General features: G+C 34.7%; 1 protein-coding gene across 1 annotated transcript in view; it reads left to right on the plus strand.

The window, feature by feature from the left end:
- LOC128027404 (protocadherin Fat 4) overlaps positions 1–24,090 on the plus strand; it is a 73,589-nt gene that overhangs the window by 13,942 nt on the left and 35,557 nt on the right. The window contains exons 2-3 of the mRNA XM_052615010.1: positions 21,426–21,557; positions 23,028–23,289. Of these exons, the coding sequence (XP_052470970.1) occupies positions 21,426–21,557; positions 23,028–23,289 (394 nt within the window). The remainder of the gene's footprint in view (positions 1–21,425; positions 21,558–23,027; positions 23,290–24,090) is intronic.

Below are 24,090 nucleotides of genomic sequence, written 5' to 3' on the forward strand. Positions count from 1 at the left end.
TAATTTTTTTTCTAAATGTACATATATATGTCATACAATTTACAAAAACACAACATTTACTAAAACTGTACAATTTAAATATAAATAGAAAATTCAAAAATGTTCAAATCTTTTCAAATTTTACATGTGTATTTTAGCAGTAAAAAAAAAAAAAATATATATATATATATATATATATATATATATATATATATATATATATATATATATATATATATAGTAAATTCTGATTAAGGTTGATTGAAGTGTTTGTTCTCAGGAAACATTAGTGTTGGACGTTATCCCCGAGCTCTGTGTGGATCTCATCTATTCTAAAGGGGATTTCTGAGTGAGGTTTAGATGTTGCATTGCTAGCGTGTTTATTTGTGTGGTGTGTGCTGTTGAAGCAGAACGACTCAAACAGAATTAGTTTTGTGTTTAGAAGCAGCTGCCAGATCTGTTGTTTTCTGCAGCGTTTGCTGGTTTTAGTCAAATCATCCTTCTGTCTTTGGGTTTATCCAGCATTCACTTTTAATCACGTCTCATCATAAACAACAATATAAAGTAAAAGACTGATTGCATCTTTCATATTTCATCATTCCAGAGAAGTTGACGCTTTTCATCTGTTTTTCCGGCTCGTTACGATTCTCATTTGGGTAATTATGAGGAGCTTCATTAGAGATGCTTTTTATTTGTGATGTTGTTTGTTGTTAGTTATGTGCATTAATTTAGAAACTCATTAATTACACAAAGCTGACGGAGAGCGGAGAAACCCCAGGGCGTCCCGAAAAGAGTTTGATCTCCGTCCTCACAAGATATTCTCAATCACTTTTCTCGCTCTTTCTCTTTGCGTGAAGGATGTGGTTATTGTGTGAGTTTGATCCCGTTTTACAGCTCCTCAGATGTCCATTAATTCTGTCCAGGGCGTGTTCACGTACAACATTTAGAAGAGAAGACAATGAGTTTTTTGGTGACAGTGGGTCTTCTTTAAATACTAATGTTGATCTCCAAATATTCTTGATTTTATTTGATATTTAGGACAACTTATTGTATATTATAACCATATAGCTCCATATAGTTACTATAAAATTGGTTAATGCATTAATTACATGATGGTTTGTGCAAAGAAAAGACAATATTTTCAAAGCCGATGCATTTAAGAACCAATGAAGTTTCAGCTTAATACAAGAGCAAATATCTGCCAGTGTAGTCCGAAAAAGTTAATTCAAAGGGAAACAAGATTTTTTTTTTTTTTATTGCACTGCCAGATATTTTTTCTTGTATTAAGCATGAAGTCAATAAATTTAGATATTTTTTAATCAAATTAAGTGAGTTTGTAATTGAAACAAGATAAAAATATCTGCCATTAGAGTCAAAAAAATCTACTTAATTAAAAGAGCAAGCGAGTTATGTGTAGAATATATATACAGTTTACAAAGTTATTGTAAAAAAATTAATCAAAAAGCAAATAATATTCTAAAATCTATCAATTGTATACGGTGTAATTTTAGTATCATTGATATACAATTCAAGTATAGAAGTCAGAATTTATTTTCATATTTTCTACTTAGATTTTTTGTTGTATGTTTTTTATGATTTTATTTAGATTTAGATTTTTAGCTGTTATTATTCTAGTACATCAAGTTAAACTAAGCAAATCTTTTTTAATTAAAGTAGCTAAAATAGAAAAAAGTCACAAAAGGTTTCTTATATTTTGTTTTGTTGCAGATAACATTTGTTTTATTTTAAGTAAATAAAATATGTTTTTAGTTTTAGTTAGCTAAAATTCTGTAAGCCGAGCGGTGTTTAATTGGAACAAATCCAATTAATTGAACGAATTGAACGAGGTGTGTAGCATCTAAAACTTCCCATGGCTCTTCCAGCACAAAAGCTTTTGTGTTTCTGTCAAATTCCTGCAATTTTCAGCAAATTAATCTTTTTTTTTCTTAGGCGTGAGCATCGAGTCTCCGTCAACAAGTCTTTAGAGGGTAATGCTCTTAGCAGGTCATTAAGCTCTTTGAGCGTGTAACGGCGGTTCGAATCGAACACTGAGCGTTTCTGTGTCTGCTCTCTGATCACTGACACTTTAATAAAGTCGTTTTAAGTTCAGCCGACTGAATTTTGCACCTTTTCTGCCGTCTCCATGGCTCCGGGGAAGCAAGGAGCATTCAGTGCCGACCGCAAGCTTTTACATGCAAATGCAGATAGAAATGTGTGCAGAGAAAGAGCTTTCAGTCGCTCAGCTTTTCTCTCAATCGTCTCCGTCTGACAGCAGCGAACTAAAGGAGCTCTTAAAGCGTGAAAAAGCCTTACATCTCCTGTCCATCTCTGGCTCTCTCTCTCCGCTGGGTCAGAAAGTTGCTCTTGATGTCTGCTCTTTAACTTTCCTCACATTCCCGCCATATTCACTTCCTCTTCTGGGCAGCAAGATAAAGAGGGGATGCGAGAGGAGGACTATGTCGAATCGACCACAATCACATCATTTATAAGTGAACTCATTCTGAAGGAAGGCGTTTCGTTAGAAAGAGAGAGGTGAGGAGAGGCCCCCGGTGTCAGGACGGTCAGGATGGGTCAGAGAGCAGTGCATGATGGGAAAAGGACGGACGATTGGGAACCAAACGGGAAATGAATGAGGGACAAAATATTTGCTTTAATCTACGATAAGCCCTAGCACAGTGAGGCTATGAAATTCCATAAATTATTTAATGAATAAACATAAACATTTTAATGAAATATTAATGGAAATGTATTTGATGTCAGAGCAGACCATTTAAAAAAAATCAGGATACGTCAAAATATTATTAAAAATCTTTGTAAAAAAATCTACCTACTTCAAATGTAATCAAATTAGCTGTTCAAGACATTTCCATTTAAATTAAATTAAACTGACGTAAAAAGATTAGTTGAATCTCGTATAACTTTTTTATAAAAGTTGAAATTGGTTTGAATATTTATTTAATAAAGTCAGGGTTATTATAGTTAACTACAACTAAAAGTATAAATACATTTGTTTACAGAAAAAAAAATGTATATATATATATTTTAGTTTGTTTTACTCTCCAACACAGCATTTCTCATTCTCATTTAGTCTATGGGCATTTTAAAACAACAAAAATTATTTTTATTATTTTTTTTTTTATTTTTTTTTTACTGTAATTAACATGAAAGCAAAACCAAAGAAGAATTCTCATTCAAAATATTAACAAAAATATAGCATCTCAATGATACTAAAAATACACTGGTTAAAATAATAGAGAAACATTTTTTACCCTGATTTATTGATCACATCATGTTTTTACAGTGCATTTTACCATATTTACTTTAAAAAAAAAAATTTTTAAATTAAATATATTTTTCTGACCCCACTGACAGATTTTTTTTTTTTTAATGTTTTAAACTCACTTAATTTTTATAAATTGTTCAGTAAACACGACTTAATATCTTATGTGATTTTGCTTCTTCAGTAAATTTATCTTTATTTAAGAATGTTGAAATATTTTTAAATGGACAACAAACAAAAATAATATTTACAGGTTTAAATGGCACTATTTCCCAGATTCAGACTTTTGGACCTGCTGTATACAGCCTATAGTGTGTGTGTGTGTGTGTGTGTGTGTGTGTGTGTGTGTGTGTGCGCACGAGAGAGGCATGTATGGAGGGGTGTTGTGTGATTGTTTGAATGGAGGGGGACACGAGAGGGTTCAGACAAAGACTTTGAGCTGAACACAGGCCCCAGTGTGCTGCTGCATGTGTGTGTGTGTTTCTCTTGTAAAGTTTAAGTGCCACTTCCCCCCCGGTCAGTGCTGAGAGTGTGTGAGTGTGTTTCTGTGTTTGCTCTCTGAGGGTCGACACACTGATGCTTCAACACTTTATCTACTCGCATCTGTAGATTTAAATTTTAATACATATCTTTAAAGGTTTTTTTTTTTTTTTCAACTTTAGCAGCACTCAGCACTTCAGCAGTTCAATTCCTCTCTATACTCTGAAGGCTTTTACTGAGGGGTTTGTTCATATATCATTCAGATTGATTTTTACAACACCTTATTCCTAAAAACATGGTAAAAATGCATATTTTCAAAGGCTGATAATTTGTTTCTCCACTTTAGCAACACGTACAAACACCAAAACTTAGAGTTTAATTCCTCTCTATACTCTGAAGGATTTTACTGAGGGGTTTGTTTATATATCATTCAGATTGATTTTTACAACACCTTATTCCTAAAAACATAGTAAAAATGCGTATTTTTAAAGGCTGAGAGTTTGTTTCTCCACTTCAGCAGTACTTACAAACACCAAAACTTAGAGTTTTATTCCTGTCTATATTCTGAAAGCTTTTACTGAAGGGTTTGTTCATATATCATTCACCTGTATTAATATTTACACTTTATCTATTTGCGTCTATAGATTTCAGGCTTTTTCATCAAAATGAGTTTGTTTCTTCACTTCAGCAGCACATACATACACCAAAACTTTTTAGAGTTTTATTCCTTTCTATATTCTCAAGGTTTTTACTGAATGGTTTGTTCTTGTTTAGTTCACACTGATTTATACAACATTTAATTTCCTAAAACACATGGTGAAAATGTGTTTGTTTTGTGTCTGTTGACAGTATATTCTGATTTATGGAGTGATAAAGAGAGAAATCCAAAATCCCTCTCTGAAAAAATCCTTTAACTCTTATATGCCAACAAAATCAAGAAAGGATTTTGAACCTTAATTTATCCACTGTTGTGTTCAAATTCAAAAAATGCATTCAAAATAGCATACTTGAATATGCATATTTAAACATAACATTTAATAAAACTTGTAATACAAAACAATTATCTGTATGTACTATGATAAATCAACTTAGGGACATATATATAAATGTATGTGTGTGTGTGTGTGTGTGTGTGTGTGTGTCCTGTTCACCTCTGGTGTCTTCTCTTAAGCCATTAAAAGTAAAGCAATGATTATTTTGTAATAATATTTACTACACTTCTTTTTAAGCTACTACTTTAGCTGGAAACTAGCACAACTTTGTGAAGGTGAAATTGTTCAGAAATTCAATTTGGAAAGTTGGAACAACATTTGGACAAGTTTTGAACAAAATCTTGTGTATCTTAGTAAAGTCAACAAATCAACTTTTGCTATAAATGTTTAGAGTTTTAAAGTTCAGTTCTAACAAAATAATTAATTGACTCCTCTCACTATTTAAAAAAAATCCTATGGTTTGGAGAACTTTTTGCAAGTTGCTGCTCTCCACATTGATTTATAGCTCTAGACTCCTACTGTAACTGCTGACTCATTTGTGTGTTTTAATTTCTCCAAGGGAGTTTTAGGAGAAACATCTGGATTTGTATTTATAATTTTGACACTCTGCCGTCGTAACCCCACTAGACCTCACGGGACACTTCTTGACCTCTAAACTCCCAGGGGTCAGAGCAGGAAGCCACCTTGACCTTTGACCTCTGAGTGAGAGCAGGCCGTGTCATGACAGTGAATAAGTTACAGCTCTCAGTAGAGCAGCTTTAACTCCAGCAGTGTGTGTGTGGACGCATGTGACTGTAAATCGCTGCGAGGGCGTTTGATCTCCGCCGGGGCACCAGGGAACCTCGTATCAGGGACAGACCCGTGCTGGAATGTGCTGATCCGACCCAGAATCAATCACATTAACAAGAGCCGAAATGGGTCAGATGTCCTGAGAGAGCCTGACCATTCCCAAGACAGAAGATTTGTTTCATTTGAACACATTTTTTTCATTTGTTCAGAGATATATAAGTGTATGGCTAAAAAATATATATCAATATTTATGTATTTATTTATATATATATATATATATATATATATATATATATATATAACTTTTCATTATTTGAAATAAAATAAAGTGAAATGAAATCTAATATAAAAACCTCAGTCAGTTGCAGGAATTTTACTAATAACAAAGCTAAAATAAGATAAAATAAGTATATTATGATGTGTATGATTTTCTAGGTCTGACTCGATAACAATTATTTTTTGTCCGATATATTGCCCCATAAAAAAAATTTGATAATTGATTTCCAATCGATTCAATATTATCAACTTTTTAGAGGCATTTTTTTTAACTAACACCTCATGACTACATCATGTAATGTACGAGAAGACACAGGTGCAAGTGAAATCCTTTGTGTGTGTGTGTGTGTTTTTATAGTGTTTTTTTTTTAGGTAAATACAATGGCCGATTATATTGCGTCACCAAATTGATTATTGCGACATCCCTACTCTTATCATGAAATAAGATTTTGATCATACCACGCGCTCCTATGAAACTGAATCAGACTCAACAACTGCTTGTGAAGTGTAAATCAAGGCTGTTTTACCTTCATATACTCGTGAGTCGCAAAACAAAGAAGTATCACAAAATTAGTCAACTAATTACACGCAATCAGTGCAAAATTGTAGGCCAGATAAAAAGTGCATGTTCTCAGTATTGTTTAACTGATTATGCAGTAAAAATCCTTGCAGTTATAAAGATCACAGACGGTTGAACAAAACACCTGCAAGTGCCATAAATTCATCCAGTGATGGAATGAATTATGTTTTAAGATTTGCTGTAGATTGTTTCGTGTTGCACAAGCACTAAAAGTAAAAATCTCTAACTCAACCTGATTCAAAGCAGTGGCACAGCCGCTGTCACATCATCAGACTCTGTGTGTGTGTGTGTGTGCGCGTGTGCGTGCGTGTGTGTGTGTTTCTCTTGAAGAATAGGGAACTGGAAACAATGTGAAAAGATTCCTCTTGGGTTGACGAGTCTTTCACAGCGTTTGGCTCTCTGAGCACGAGTCTGATCCAGATGTGAACTTGCCAGTGCTCCCAAATAAGACCAAACGAGACACAAATATGACGGTGCTGTAATTTAAGGAAGTGTTTCTATTAACGATTATCAGGCCTTTCATTCAGAATTAGTCTCGAAGCAGCAACTGCATGTATTTTATATTTTATTCATGAATGTGGCAGAATTATGAGATATTTTGAATGCAGTGCAAACAATGAAGCTCTACATCTTATTTTTTTTTGTATTGTTTTCCAGTGTAAATATCTAAACATTCTTAAATCAAGATATATTTATTTGCGATGCATATGATATTAAGTTTTACTTTCTGAGAAATGTAACAAAAATAAACAAGTTTGTGCTTGTACTGTACTGTAAAATAAGTCAAAAATAAAAGCATAAGAACATTTTTACTGTGTAGAGAAGTAAAAAAAAATACATGCATGCACTGCAAAAACAATATTTTAGTCTTGTTTTCCAGTAAAAATATATAAAAATTATTTCCTAAATCAAGCTACATTTACTGGAGATGCAAAATGACTTAAAATGAGAAATGCATTTAAAAGAAACAAGTTTTTGATTGAAACAAGAAAAAATATTTGCCAGTGAGGTCAGAATAATAAACTTAATTCATACATTTGTAGTGCGTTCTGTCACTCAGCCTAAGTCACATGACATTTACATCGACTGTATTACATCATTCTGAAAGGATTCGTTTTCTCTGGGAAACGTCAAGAAGAGGGCAGCAGAAGAAAGACAGATTTGGGGCCTTTCAGCATGCATTAATGTTCGATTTGCACAGAAACTACGAGCGCTGGTTGTGTGTCTGGAGTTTCCGCCAGTGTTTGGACTCACGTAAACACACAATGCATTTGAGAAGATCTCGTTCCTGCCAGATCTTAAACTGATGGAAACCACACGCAGACTAATGCAGCTGAAATGACGTCAGGATTTATACGACTGTTTCTCTGATGAAGCACAAACACGCACTTTTAGCTCACGCTGTTGCTCTTTTATCAGATCTGATCCTGGTCCATTATAAACAGATAAGCGTTTTACTGTGTATTACAGATGTGAAAGTGGACCCCAAAAATATCTGGACAAGCCAAGCACAAGTGACCTTTTCAAGCTAAACGTTTGACAAAAAGTGGATCGTTTTGGTTTGAAATAAACTGAATTCAAAAGAAAACTTGAAAAAAAGTCAGATCCCACTGGTTTGTTTTATTGTTTTAAGCATAAACTCTCTTCATTTTGATCACAATTTGAGAAAACTAGACTTAATATCTTAAATCATTTTCCTTCTCCAGCACATGTGTCTTGATTTAAGGATGTTTAGATGGTTAGTTAGAAACAAGACAGAAATAGTAAAAGAGAATATCATGTAGTTTGGCTTGACAATGTAAAAAAATAAAATAAATGGAAGTTAAAATTATTAAGCCAAAAATTAATAAAATTACCTGTTACAATAAATTATTATTTCAGTGTTTCCTCTTTAAAATGTAAAGTTTAATTCAAAGTGTCACTTGACATTTTTATATATTTTTACAATGAACATCTAGTGTTGAAAATGAAGAGGAATTAAGTATTTTTGTGGTTGTAAAATGTTGGAACAGTAAAATAATTGAATCAGAACTTTTTAATCAGTTCAATGAAACAGAGTTTGAAGTGATTCATAGAAATGAATCAACTTCTAAAAATGTAAGACTGTATTTCTAAGTCTTCCATAATTAATCTTAGTATTTAAACAGCAAATAACACACACACACACACACACACACACACACACACAAAGACAAGAACTTGCATTGAGTATTGAAATGATTTAAATGCATGTATTTGTCCTAAAGTGCGCGTCATTAGCTGAGTAATTCTGCAATCCTTCTGTGTTTAATGATTTATGAGTTTAGCAGAATGGCTGAATTCAGTCATAAATCCATCCAGCGGTGGAATGAAGTCAGTGTTGAGGTACGCTGTGAATTATTTCATTAAGAGGAAAGCGTGTTTCATGGACACTGATATTTGAGAGGAAGAGTATCAGTCAATAATGACTGAAGAAGGGTAGTGCAGCGTGCTTCTTAAAGGCACAGGTCACCCAAAAATACACTGAATGATGTTGTTCCAAACCTCCATGACTTTGTCTTCTGTGAAGATATTTTGAAGAACGCTGAGGTCTACACAACAATGGACTTTAATTATACAGTATGTTTTATATATAGATTTAAGAAAGTCATGCAGTCTTGAAAAAGCATGATGGAGACTATTTCTATTATTTTTGTCGGACTGTCCCTTTAAGTAGCACACTGCGATTGCATTACAGTGCAAAACACTTCTGATGAATGTCTTAACTGGAATTAAATGCTTTTCATTATCTGTTATGAGTTAACATTGTCATATCATATGAGATGTGCTTTTAACTGCAGTGTGATGTTTTCATCTAAACTGCACATTTCCATCCATAATCATGTCTTAATCATTGATCTTTTCAAAATGCTTGACTTTCTTATTGTAAATAATCACTAAGCAATTTGCAAATAATGATTTTTATTGAAGGAAAAAAAGCACGAAATCCCAATCTGATATAACACAATCCTAATGTGGCGAAAGCGGCTCTACAAACGTCATCATTAGACTTGATTGAAGCTGATCTGAAACAATGTTTTTGTAGAAAGTGCTATAGAAATAAATGTGACTAGTTTTATTTGAAAACTGCTTAATTTGACACACAACAGAAGTGGAGTAGTTTGCGGTTTGCATGTTTGCAAATCTGTAATCATCATCACAAAACTAAAGAGTCTAGAACTAATATTAGTAAGTGACATTAGTAAAAGTGTGAAGTGCTCTGAGATCAGACAGACGTCCCCGGTGGTCTCCGAGAGCTCATTATACCAGCCGTTAATAGAGACAGCAGTAATTACAGCTCACTGTCCTGAGAGAGCGCGCGGGGTTAATAACACACACACACACACACTCACACACACCGTCTCTCTCTGTGTCAGGATTTGCTGTGGATGAATCAAACATAAACACAGTGAATAATGTCACGTATGTCACCAGACGCGAAAACCTTAAAGGGACAGTACATCCAGCTGTTTTCTGTGTGAATCTCTTCAAAAGAACAGCATTTATTTGAAACAGAAATATTTTATAACATTGGAAATGTCTTTACTGTCTTTGCTTTTGAACAGTTTAACTCGTCCTTGATTAATAAAAGTATTTTTTTAATCCAAACTTTAGTTTATGATCATTTCTGTCTGCGTTTGCTCCTGAAGAATGATTGAATCAGTCTCTTTGTGAAAGTGACTTCAGGATGAAAGTGTGTTTCTCTCTTTCAGTCTCTGAATGATACGGATGAGCACATCTCTCTCTCTCTCTGTGTGTGTGTGTGTGTGTGAATGGAGGTCTGACGGATGCAAACACACACACACACACACACACACACACACACACAAAGCTGTTAAATAGTGTGCATTAATGAAGTCTCCTCTCTGAGAATGTCCCATCATTCCTCCCCTGTCCAGCAGCAAATGAACAGAATTAAAGTGGAGAAAAGAAGGCCACTTCTTTGCATTTCTATAGGCCTTCCTCGCTTTCATCGGCCATCTCTCTCTCTCTCTCTCTCTCTCTCTCACTCTCTCTCTCTCTCGCTTTAATCTGGAAGATTTATGTGTGAAGTAAAGACTGATAACGTGTGTGTGTGTGTGTGTGTGTGTGTGTGCGTGTTTCCCCGTCACTGAACCCAGACTCTGTTTTAAAGTTCAGACTCAGTTTCTGTTCCAGATAAGACTGAACTCATATAAGTTTTCTGCCCAGACTGTGATGATTTGACCAGACCTGCTGAACACCTCAGACTGACTGGTTTATATTATACAGATATATATATATATATATATGTGTGTGTGTGTGTGTGTGTGTGTCTGCATCTACAGAGGAAACAGCATTCATATATTTATATTATTAAAAAAATGTGTAAAAAAATATTTTTAAAACATCAAAAAATATTATATATATAATTATTTAATTATTTAATTTACATTTATATATATTTATTTACATTTATTTATTTGTTCATATAATATTATATTTAAGATGAAATATCAGTGTAAAATTGATCTTATCAAATCTGTCATTTTGATATTATTAAATTTAAATTACATTTATGCATTTAGCAGATGCTTTTATCCGAAGGGACTTACATTGCATTCAGTCTAACAATTTTCCTAACGTTAATAATATTATATATAATTTAATTATTTAAATATTTATATTATTATTCATATGATTATATTAAATAGTATATAAATATATCAGTGTATATTTAATAAATATATCAAATATAAAAACGAATTTTAACAGATTTATCAGAGTGCTGATTTCATTCATTCATTTTTTTTTTTTTTTTACGATACATTTTTGCTTGTAAAATTACTGATAGATTGTGATTTATGCATGAAAACATTCATAAGTAAATTAAGTCAGGAGTGATGTGCATTAAAAGTGTTTTTTTATATATATTTTTTTTTTTATTAGCAAGCTAAATCAGCTGCTTACGTTCATAGTCTTTAATGGGAGTGAAATGATTTTTAATTTCTGCTGAGAGCAACTGTGTAATGCAAATGATTATATAATGTTAACCTGATAACTGTCACTCACGTTTTTGAAGATAGACTTGAATGTGCATGATACAAACATAAATTTTTATAATTCATGACTGAAAACATTTTGTAACATGATTTTGATGTGCCATTTACATGGTAATGCAATGTCTGATTTTAAAATGGGTTTTAAAGGATGAATTTTGAGATTTTATGTTTTCAAGTGATATATAACTTCTGATGATTTCTAAAATGTGATAGAGAAAAAGGCAACGAGGAAGTCTTTTTTTTAAACAAAGGTTAAAGCTCCTTTTGTAATGTAGATTTCTGAGGGTGCACTCATGTCATAAATTCACATTCCTACATAATTTTTAACAAAAAATATTGGTATAATATATATTTGGGAGTCTTACACCTTTCCAACGATATATAGTTTGTCAAGATTAGATTAGATTTGATTGTAATATAGTATAGTCAACGTAGGCGTCCCGGGGTGACATTTAACAGGTTAACTAATCATCATACAAATGTAGGTTTTTTAACCTACTAAACATTCAGTTCTGACTTGAGTCTGGTCTTTAATGCTCACTTTTCACCATTTATGTTTGTGCATTTTGCAGACACTTTTAGCAATTTTCTTTGCGTTCAATGCTTGCTTTTCATCAGCTCATGCATTCTCTCAGCACGGACCGATCTACTGTTTGCATTTTCCTGTTTTGAGTCTACAGATGTTAGAAGTTTCTTCAGATGTGTGGATGGTAAAGAGCTGTGAGCTCTCTCTGGGTTTGCTCCAGACTGTAATGTGTTCTGTAATGTTCTCTGAGTTTCGTGCCACTGACCAGACTGATTCAAAACATGAATAATCAGGGCACAGATGATCGACGCCCGGCTGGAAGCGACCGTAACAAAGTGGAGCTTTATCAGTCAGACTGATGACGAGGTGTGATACTGACAGAGCCGTCTCTGGAAACACAGCCATTTAGAAAGTGTTTTCCTCATGCGTTATTAGCCCAACACACGGATCACATGATGGTATTTGTGTTCGGCATTTCAGAAATTTCCATCCCAAACTATTTTCCTCTTTTCTCCTCCATTGCTCTCCCATAGGAAGAAAAATCAGAGAAGTAGTTGCTTTAACATCTCAGATGTTTGTTCTAGACAGAGTTTTAGAAGAGATCTCAAACATGTCTCAAACTGTGCTCCGGTTTACCAAAGACAAAACACATTAGAGATAAACCATTAATCAGAATAAAAACACAATCGTGATATGGTTTAGTGTGATTACCAAGTTAGCAAAGACTGCTGCTTATTAACCAGAAAAAATAAACACACACACACACATTTAAGGTTTGATGGTTTAACTTCTGTAAGATCAATATTAATGTTATACTTTTACAATTGTAATTCAAAAATACAAATATTTAAAAAACTATTTAAATTACTAATAATTTTAAAGTAGTACTTTTAAATAAAATTTTGTATTCATAATATTTTTGCAATAACTTTTTTGTATTTAGTAATTTGTTTATATTTTTATTTGGTCATATCATTATTATTGTTATTTTAAATTATTTAATTTTTTTAAATAGCGTCTCGTTTTGTTTTTATTTAGTCATTTTTATACTTTTATTTAGTAATAATAATAATAATTATTATTTTTATTATTATTACTTTTGATAATCACAAATATTTGGCCAAATTATCCATCAAACCTGAATTTGTTTTCTTTGTTTTTTACCTATACTCTCTGCACTGGATGCTAACTAGGGACTCATTTTTGTCCATGCTATTTTAAAGAGAAACTTCTGAGACGAAGTTGATACTTCAGATTAAACTCAACAGAGAATTATGGCGATCTGAAGTTCCTGAGCTTTGAGCGTTTCTCATCTCTCTGAGATATAACCAGCTCGTGGAAGTTTCTGGGCCGCTTGATTCTGATGACGAGGACAGACCTTCATTCCTCTGAGTCTCTGTCGTCTCCTGAGGGAGCATCCTAAACCTGTCTGGATCACACTCCACTCATCTGCATCAGGATGGTGGAAATACAGGCATTTCGAGCGTAATGCTGTCTAGGTTTGGAAGCAGTGATTGTTCTGAGGAGTCTGTCGTTGGAGCAGAAAGAGAACAGAGAGCGAGGGTAAAATCATGCGTTTGAGACGGGAGTTCAGCCGCCGATGCCAAACACAACAGCAGAGGAAGGTTCAGCGTAAACAAACCTTCCCTTTTTCCCTCGGACGCTCTTTTCTTTCTTTTTCTGCTTCATTCTTCATTTTTTTCATGCTCTGTTGAACCCAACAACAAAAGCACACACACACACACAACACTGCAATGAGTTTTACTGCCATATTGTGTGTTAAATGTCCTCGGTCTTGCAGTTAAAGACTACTATTGCAATCATGCATGAACACAACATGCCCAGAGTTGTACTTGTAGCACGATATGCATGTAAATTAATATGGTGCACTGTAAAAAAAAATCCCATTCTCGTTTCCCAGTACAAATACCTAAGCGTCCTTAAATCAACATACGTTTACTGGAGAAGCACAATGATAATGTGAACATACAGAGATTGAATTAGAGTTACTCAAACTCGAGCATGTTTGAGCTGTAGGTTTAGTCAAAGCTGCAGTTAGCTGTGATTATGACCTGTTTGTGTGTAAGTGTTGGTTATTTGGGTTAATTTTCTCGTTATCATGGCTACAGGTAATTGAGAAACCCTCAAGCACTCACACACACACACACACACACACATAAACGGCTTCTTTGTTGGGGAACACAGAGTAATGTCACAGAAAGCGTGAGTTTAAAGTCTCTTTTCCACGCCAGACGTCTGGAACAATGCACAGATTTATATTAATAGAGAATCAGAACATATGCTTGTTTTAACAGTCGTTGTGTTCATAACACACTGCTCGTGTCTAATTCAGAAAACAATATTTTATTCAATTATAGTCCAATAATTTATAGAGTTGTGCATTTCAATCAATACATCAGCAATAATAATAATTATTATAATTAAAAAATGCTTGTGTTTAAATGGGAGTTCAAATTAAAAATATTTTGCTGTCCCATTGTACAGGTACTGTGTGTATACAATTGTGCATTTCTTAGAAATATATATATATATATATATATATATATATATATATATATATATATATATATATATATATATATATATAATTACAAAAATGCATGTCTAATTCAGAATTCAGGTTTAAAATGTGATGAAACGATGGGTTTGCTGGAATCACCAGCAGTTCTGTCTTGGTAAGGCTGAGTTGAAGGTGATGGTCCATCATCCAGGAAGAAATGTCTGTTAGACAAGCTGAGATGCGAATAGCTACCGTCGGATCATCAGGATGGAATGAGAGGTAGAGTTGAGTGTCATCAGCATAGCAGTGGTATGAAAAGCCATGTTTCTGAATGACAGAACCTAATGATGCCATGTAGACAGAGAAGAGAAGTGGTCCAAGAACCGAGCCCTGAGGCATCCCAGTAGTTAGATGTTGAGACTTGGACACCTCACCTCTCCAAGATACTTTAAGGGACCTATCTGATAGGTAAGACTCAAACCATTGAAGTGTGGTTCCTGAGATGCCTTTCGCCAGTAGGGTTGATCACAAATGACAAATGGGATTTCATTGGAATCATGCCCATGTTTAATTATTTTTTTTTTCAATCTAAACTCTGAGGAACTGAAAGAAAGATGTCAAAGTCACATTACAGGTCAAATAACGGATGACAGCACTGCACTGAGGTCAGGTCACGACCTCAGGGTCACAAGCGCTTCCAGACCGTCACCTCTGACACGACAAATCACCGGCTTCTGACCTCCTGACCGACCCCACATCCAGAGAGAGAGAGACAGAGAGAGAGAGAGAGAGACAGAGAGAGAGAGGCGGGTTTCTATGGCTGACTCTATGAAAGAGATTCTCACTGATTGTTCTTCCTCTTTGACTTTCACTGAAGCAAACGTGAGAAAGACGGGAAGAGGCTCACATCTATGGCTTACTAATGATCTTCTGAAGAGTTCAGATGATGAGGACACAATGAGAACTAAACGTCTCGCTCTGAGCTCACTTTAGTTTGGGCTGCATTAGATCTGAGATCATTCTGTGTTTGGATCATTTGATGAGAAATGTTTGAGATTAGTGTCATTAATCTGTCGTCTGTATTTGGCTAAATATCGAGTCATTAATGGAGATGGTTTGTGTGTTGTTTTGTACACTGATGTTTTTGGTGATTCTGACCAAGACACATTTATTTATTTACATTTCAGACCCAGTGGTTATTGAAAGTACTTGACATAATCATTTCAAAGTATTTATAAGCAGTGTTATTGTAGGAGTTACAGTTTTTGTTAAAAGTTGATATAATAATGTGAATTAGATTTTTTTGTTTTGTTTTAATTTCAAATTTAGTTTAAGTAACTATAGTAATTCAGCTGTGTTTTGTCATTTTTTATTATTTTCTTTTTTTTTAACTAAATAAAAATGAGAAATATTGACTTTGCAATACTAACTGTTTATTTTATTGCATGGTTTTAATTATAATGAAAGAAAATAACACATAAAAAGATACATAGTCCCGCCCTATATTTTTTTTCATTGACAATCCATTACATTTATACGACACAATACAGAAGAAAAGATCTGAGGCTACTTCTGTTACATCACGACTTTAACTTTACGTGATTTATCATCGTTTTATGAAGAACAATGAGGCATCATTATGCATGACATGAAACCTATTTTACTTCAACAATGTGATGGATTTCTGAATGCAGCACAATGTTTAATGAGACAAAAGAAAGGGCTGGACTGGACTTTATCCATGAGGAATCAATTAGACGTGCGTTTGCTAAAACAGTGACTGAACAGCTATTAGACCATGAATTACAGTGAGTTCTGACCCCGCTGACGTCAGTGCTGGAGCACGCTGATCATCGCTTTATTACATCTGCATATTATTTAGCTTGAAATACTGATGAATCGTTCACATTCAACAGTGTGTCATTGAGGTGTGTGTGTGTGTGTGTTTGTGTGTCTGTGTGCGTGTACGTGTGTGTGTGTGTGTGTGTGTGTGTGTGAGTGTGTGTACGTGTGAGAGTTTTCACAGAAGCAGGTGAGTGTTTCCTGTTGACCAGCAGCTGAAGGTGAGAGGCAGTGAGTGTGTGGAGGTAATCAGATGAGGTAGGAATATAGTTATTAAATTATCAAGTGTTTTCTTTGCTAAACTGAAGGCCATGAAACATTCGTCTTAATGAAGATTAACGACTCCATTCAGATGAAAAACAGACGAGCCTCATTGTCTAAAGTTACTGAAAGAAGCTTCACTCTCTTTCGCTGCTCTCCGTCTCACTCGTCCCTCCTCTCTCTCTCTCTCTCCCTCTCTCTCTCTCTCTCTCTCTCTCTCTCTGTCTCTCTCTCTCCCTCTCTCTCTGTTTTCCGTGAATAGTCTCAGCGAGGGGGAAACTGTCTGTTTGGCAGAGCTTCGTTGAGAGTCGCTCATGTTAAACACATCAACATTTCTCTCTGTTCATTTTCCACATCTGAGACTGAACCCAGATCAGCTTCAGCACTGCTCATTGACACAGAACCAGAGACAGGGTGGAATTTCATGATTTGAGTCGAGTGTTAACCCCTCGAGTGCCTCAGATGCTCTTGAGAGCTGGTTTTACTGCTGTCATGTGACGTCTGACTGAGTGCAGTGCAGGATGGGAGTTGATGTTCTCCATCAGGGATTGATTGGATCTGCAGAAGTGTGTTTGTTGTATCGTGTGTCTCTGAGACGGTTCATCATTGAGAGTGGTCGACCGATATATTGCCCTGGCCGATATATCGGCCGATATTTGTCATTTTCCTAATATCGGCATCGCCAATAAGTTTTCCTGCTTGGACGATGTGTTCATGGCAGGACTTCTATTTTGACTTTTAGCACACAGTGCTCACACTCTCTCTCTTATTCGTCGTCCTCATTAACGGTTCTGTCTAATACGGATAGAAGTCTGTCTAATAATCAGATAGAACGGTTAAACAGGAATTAATGTATACAGAAAGTATTATAATGATTGCTTTTATATTAGGCCTATTAGTAATAGAAAGGTAAACATTATAATACTTTCTCGTTTGACGTCAGCATTAAGCAAATACACATTTATATAATTTAAACAAATCTTTGAATGACTGATGAACATTTAATTTCACAAACCTTGCAAACTTAGTCGAATCCAGCTGTGAGATCTTGTAAAGTGTGTATCCAGCATGATCACGTGTTCTCAGTGTGATGGTCAGCTTTACTGGATTCTCCATCAATCATGTTTTAGAGTCTCAAATCTGATCCTCAGGATCTTTTGAGGAGCGTTTGTTTCCAGAAGCTTTACTTTCACTGTTCCTCAGCGGAGGAATGATCTTCACAAGCCTCCAGAACATCTCACATCTTCTGAGGAGCCTTGATTTCTTCAGCTCTCGATCTCTGTGTTATATGTGCGGATCATTTACATCTCATCTCACGGAGACACATTACTGGAGATATAGAGCACAGACTCATATTTACATCAGTATCTACTCTAGTGTTAGAAAGATCTCACTGATTTACATCACAAGCATTTTTTAGAGTCATACTCTGACTCTATCAGACTATATGAGCCATAAAAGCCTGATGGAGTAAATATTATACAAAACATGCAAACTTTTATTTGACTGATATCAGACAAAATCACACACAAATGAAAACACACAAGTGTCGGTCTGTGAAACATAAGAACAAGCACAGGTTTTTTAAGGAGTAATGACCCTTTTAGATTCTCCGTTCTGAATTTGTGCTCGCGTCTGCCAAAGTCTGTCTTGTATTTTCGCTCTCGTTCCAGAGGCTTTGGTTTTCTCACGTGGTGAACGTGTTCTGCGACGCGTCCAACAGTGAAGTCATTTAATTTAGACGCAGCACCTCGCGTATGATGAGGTGTGAGATGCTGTGCATTTTATCACTGATTGGTGTTCCTCACATCAAACGTGTGACCCCTGACCTCACGCTGTGACATCATCAACAGTGACATCATCTCAGTGACCCCTGAACTGCTCTGCTTCACTCATTAACACAGCGAACGAACTCATGCTTGTGCAAATGAAAACATTTATTCATGAGTGGATGCTAAATCATTCACACTGCAGCTGATTGTGGTCCAAATCTGATTTATTTCACATGTGACACGTTTGTTTCATGGATGGCAGCAAAATCAAACTGAATATGATATGTTCAATTCTTACATGGACCATTTTCATGTGTAAACAAATATTGCTATATCTCAATATGAATTGGTTCTCAAATATTTTTTTACTCTTTATAGAAGAGAGCGTTTTAAATAATTCCTTACATTTATATAGTGCTTTTCTGGACACTCATAGTGCTTAAACAGCTATGGTGAAAATTAAAAAGAAAAATACTTCCAGAAAATAACCTAATGCAATGCAAAATATATCATAATAAATTCTTCTATAAAATCTGATATAGTCATTTATAAAACAAATAATTTATAAATAATAAGTATTATTAGAAACATAAAAAAAAAAAAAACCTGATGAAAAACTAATAATTATGAATACACATATTCACGCAATTTTTGCATGTATTTTTATAATATATAATTGCATAATTTATAAAGGTGTAATATTCATAAATAGTTTAAACAAGTTGATGAAAAGCTGATAATTATGAATTATGTAAATAATTAATAACAATTATGATTATTAATATTATTAATTAAAATATATGTAATGATTGCTATGATGAGCATGTGTTTTTTATTTCTTTTTAAGGATAAATTATTTTGTTTGCACTGTGAACATCGCCGGAAAGAATAATTACTGTCCAACTGAAGGATCGATGAAACTTCACAAACTTCACTCGTTTGCTGAAGTGAGGTGAACTTAGACTCACCTCTCTATCTGTAACTTCAGCCAAATACTACACACACACGTGAGACGCAGTGTTTAATAATAGAGTTAAACCCCTGAAACTCAATCTATGTGTGTGTGTGTTTCACCTGTGTGTATTCTCATTACACACACATGCTTTTCCCTCTCTTTGCTATTTTTGCGCGGCCTGTGCTTTGATTCGATTCTCTCAGGGGATTGTGGGAGTAATTATTCCCCGTCCCTCCTGATGATGCGCCGGGGTTATTTACACTTCAGAGCGAGCAAGCGTAAATATTCATGTGTGTTGACTTTAGCGCGAGCAGGATGCTGCGCGGACACATATTTCTTCTGCTGTTGCGTTATTCTTGGCGGCCGGACGGCGCGGATCACACTGGTGTGAAAACAATCAGCTTTTGACCTCTGAACGGAGGTCAGAGTCTCTGCGGCCAACGAGACGCTTTCTGTTACGTTCTGAAAATTTTATTTCTAAATGTACAGCATTTTAACGTTTACAAAAACTTCTTTATTGGTTATGTGAGCGTTAGAGGCCACATTAAGGGGAATGTTACATTTTGTTATTTTGCAAACATTATGGGAATGTTACTTTCAAAAGAGAAACTGAGAACATTGTTAAAGATCAGATCACGTTGAACAAATGTTCTATTAACGTAACTGGAAACACATTTGTTCTGAACGTCCTGGGCACATTCCCTGTTAGCTGGGTTAAAGAGCTGCAGATGATCTCACTAGAGTCACGGGAGCACACTAATGAGGAACACGCTGACTAATGAGGGCACTCAGTCTCGCAGTGGTTTGTCTGCAGGTCGGACGCTTCCTGACTTTAGCGCTGTGTTTGTTATATGATGTTTTTCAGCATCCACTAATCACGTCCAGTTGATTCATGCAGCGTTTCCATCTTCTGTTCTTAAAACAAAAGACTAGCGGGAACCCAGAGACTCCAGAACAATGATTCACGCTCCTGTGTGTGTGTGTGTGTGTGTGTGTGTCCTCATATTTCTCTTATTCTGCTCACAGCTCAGCTTGTTTGGTTTATAAAGCTCTAGAGCTCAGTTGAAACTCTAGATATGAGTCTAGATATGGGGAAATTTGATTATGAGTTGCATCACAGTTTGCATACTATCTATACTTGGGGGGGGGGGGGGGGTCCCAAAGGTTTGTAGATTGATGAAAAGCTAATAGTTAATTAATTCTGAATCATGCAAATGTAATATTTTGCAATGCAAATATGAATTTATGCATGCATTTTTTTATAATAATTATTATTAATAGTATTACTAGTAGTAGTGATTTATTGCACTTAAAGAATATTGCTGTAGTATTTACTTACTCAGAAACTGAACAAACGATAGCAAATAAAAGCACAAGTAGCATGTTGAATTAAGGATGTCATTTGAAGTAGAAAGACTGAAATAGCATTTTCTTGTATTATCTACTTATTGAACTTTTTTTTACAGTGTGCATATTGAAGTGCAAAAAAATTACAACTAACAAATAGAGTGCACGGCTACAAAAACATATCAACATTTATGCATTTGACAGACACTTTTATCCAAAGTGAACTGCATTGCATTGAACTGTTTATCAGGTCATGCATTTACTGGGAATTGAACCCATGACCTTGACTACTTAACTGTAAACTGAACTCTTAAATGTTAACTGAAGAATTTTTATTTATTTATTTTATTTTAGCTAGCTGAAGTACTAAAATAACAAAACAAAAAAAAACATAAATAAAACTAAATTAAAAAAATATATATTTAAAAAAATAAATGAAAAACATTTTACAAGTTGTAACTGTCAGTTTTGCACTTTTACTTTATTAAATAGATTTAATAAATTATGTATTAATTTATTTAAATATGAGCTGAAAAATGACATTCATGCATAAATTAATATACATATAAGAAATATATTAGAAATATAAGAAAAAAAATTATAAAAAAACAACAACGTTGGTGTCTTTTATCATGCTATTGGGAATTGCATTAACTTGTAATTCACAGGCTGTTTTATATTATCACTGGGTCTCTGTGTGTGTTAATCTCTCTCTCTCTCTCTCTCTCTCTCTCTCTCTCTCTCTCTCTCTCTCTCTCTCTCTCTCTGTCTCTCTCTCGGTCTCAGGTTGAAATCACTCTTCAGGACGTGAATGATAACCCACCGGTCTTTCCCACCGACGCACTGGACATCACCGTCCAGGAGAACATCAGCGACGGCTTCAGGATCCTGCAGCTCACGGCCACAGACGCAGACGAGGTACAGACCACAGCTGTCACTCATGATGATGACCACTCATGTGTGGGCGGAGTCTGTGTGGCCCCGCCCCCCAAACACTCCCCCATCACAGACGATGCACAATGTTTGAGGCGTTTCTGCAGTGCTAGACTGATTTTAATCATCAGGTAAGAGGAGGACAGATGTTCTGTGACAGCATTCAGACTCTAGAGCTCCTTTCCAGTGATTCTCGTCTGGCAAACATACAGATTCATCTCCAGATGAGGCGTGTTTTCCCTGAGAGAGTGAGCACTCGAGTTCAGCTCCCGTCGCTGCATTTCGTGAGCTATGATTGGCTACTGGTGTCAGGTGACATGGGGGGGGGGGCTCCACATCAACAGAGAGCAGATAATTAGCAGGATTCTTCTAGCTAAAACTATAACTATAACTAATTTCTGCTAGTTGCTTATCTAAAATGTAAGATATAAGAAAAACAATGAATTAAAAAAATGTGGACTGAAATAATTTTATAATAATTTTTGTAATAATTCTAAAAAGTATATTTAATCTAACTACCAATGCAAGACCTCTCATTTTTATTTAAGATGTAACTTGATCTACTAAAACTATAACAAATATGTAAATGTAAATAAAAATGTATATAGTATATTAAGTATACAGACATTATGATTTAGGTAACAACTGAAAAAAATACAACAGAATAACTGAAATACCAAAATATAAAATAAAAATAGATAATAATAGTATGAAATAACACTGTTAATTCGATTAATTATGCACATCATTGCAAATAATTGCTTTAAAATAAATGTTTTGCACTACAAACCATTGTGTTTATGTAAATTAAAATATGACAAATTTGTTTTTACAAATAATGTGGATCAGATAATAAACAAAGAGCCTGAATACAAAAGATAAATTATTTTAAAAATTAATTGTTATTCATCCAATTATGAATTCGTCAGTTAACAATTCACATTAATTATTAAATGTGAATAAACACATTATAAAGCAGTCCAGGAGAAGCAGCTGTGATCTGTGGTCTTTCTCTCCTGTTCTTCATGTCCAGTGTTTTCTAAATGAAAAGCTCAAACTGAATCTCATGTTGGCACGATGGGCAGGAATTATGGGATGTTTGGGCTCCACTAACAGCATGTGTGAGGGTTATTCCTGTCCTGGTCTCTGCCCACATCCAGCGCTCAAACTCAGACTGTCCTGTTCTGTCGTAGGCGTTATTCACTGCTCGTCAGGATCAGATCACTCTCTCTGTTCAGAGCAGCAGCGTTGTGCGTCCTCAGATCTGACTTCAGGAAACTCAACACCAGTCTGGAAATGAAATCCCTTCACTCTCGCTAATTGGTCCTGCTGCGATCTGTAGTTCACGTTTGTTCCAGTATGTCTGTCAGTTGTGAAGCTGCCTGATCAGGTGATCACATGGATCAGTGATGTCAGACGAGGACAGGTGATCACGTGCTGCTGGTTTGTGTGCAGGGGGCGAACGCTCTGGTGACGTACTCCATCATCAGCGGCGCAGACGACTGCTTCCGCATCGACCCGGAGTCCGGCGAGCTGACCAACACTCGGCGTCTGGACCGCGAGCGCAGATCTGAGTACTCACTGCTGGTGCGAGCAGACGACGGCCAGCAATCCTCCGACGTCCGGCTCAACATCACCGTCAGCGACGTCAACGATCACACGCCACACTTCTCACGCAGCGTCTACTCCTTCGACATCCCCGAGGACACCAGCGCAGGTACCACACCATCAGCATCAGCATCAGCATCGGTCAGATCTACTGGACCCGCTCTTATTAAACACTCAATCTGCTGCAGACTCACTTCAGAATAACACACCAGCATACGACTAGAAAGTTATCGCTCAAGGAATTAAAAACATTTTCTGACTTGATGTCTCATTTATAGCATTTTGAATTAGTTTTAATTTGTATATTTTCAGCTATAATTATGAATTATAATTTTATAGTTTTAAATAATTTTAATTTAAAATAATTTAATTTTTTAAAATTTTTAATTTTTTAATAATGTTTATTTTAAATCATTTTAATTGTTTAATAATTTTTATTTTTTTTATAATATTTATTTGTTTATAATTTTTATTTTAATAAATTTAATTGTTTAATAAAAATTTTTTATATAATTTTTATTTTTAAATAACTAATTTTAAATAATTTTAACTGTTTAATAATCTACATGTATTAATAATTTTTATTTTGAATCATAGTAATTTTTACATATTTTTTACAAAATTTTGTTGTGGTTCTGACATTATTATTTGTATTTTCTATATTAATTACTATTACATTTTACTATTATTTATTTCTAGTTAGTAACTTGAATGATTCAAATGTATTTTAGTAAGTTGCCAAGACAAATTTGTAATTTCTCAAATTATAATATTTTATTTCAGTTTTTTTTTTAATGAAATGTATCAACGTGATGTTATACACAACCACATATATTTTGCACATCACTTATTTTAGTATTATTTATTTACTATTATAGTTTTAGTGATGTGCTTTTATTACTTTAAATTA

This window comes from Carassius gibelio, chromosome A14 (genome assembly GCF_023724105.1).
Source record: "Carassius gibelio isolate Cgi1373 ecotype wild population from Czech Republic chromosome A14, carGib1.2-hapl.c, whole genome shotgun sequence".
Classification (NCBI taxonomy): Eukaryota; Metazoa; Chordata; class Actinopteri; order Cypriniformes; family Cyprinidae; genus Carassius; species Carassius gibelio.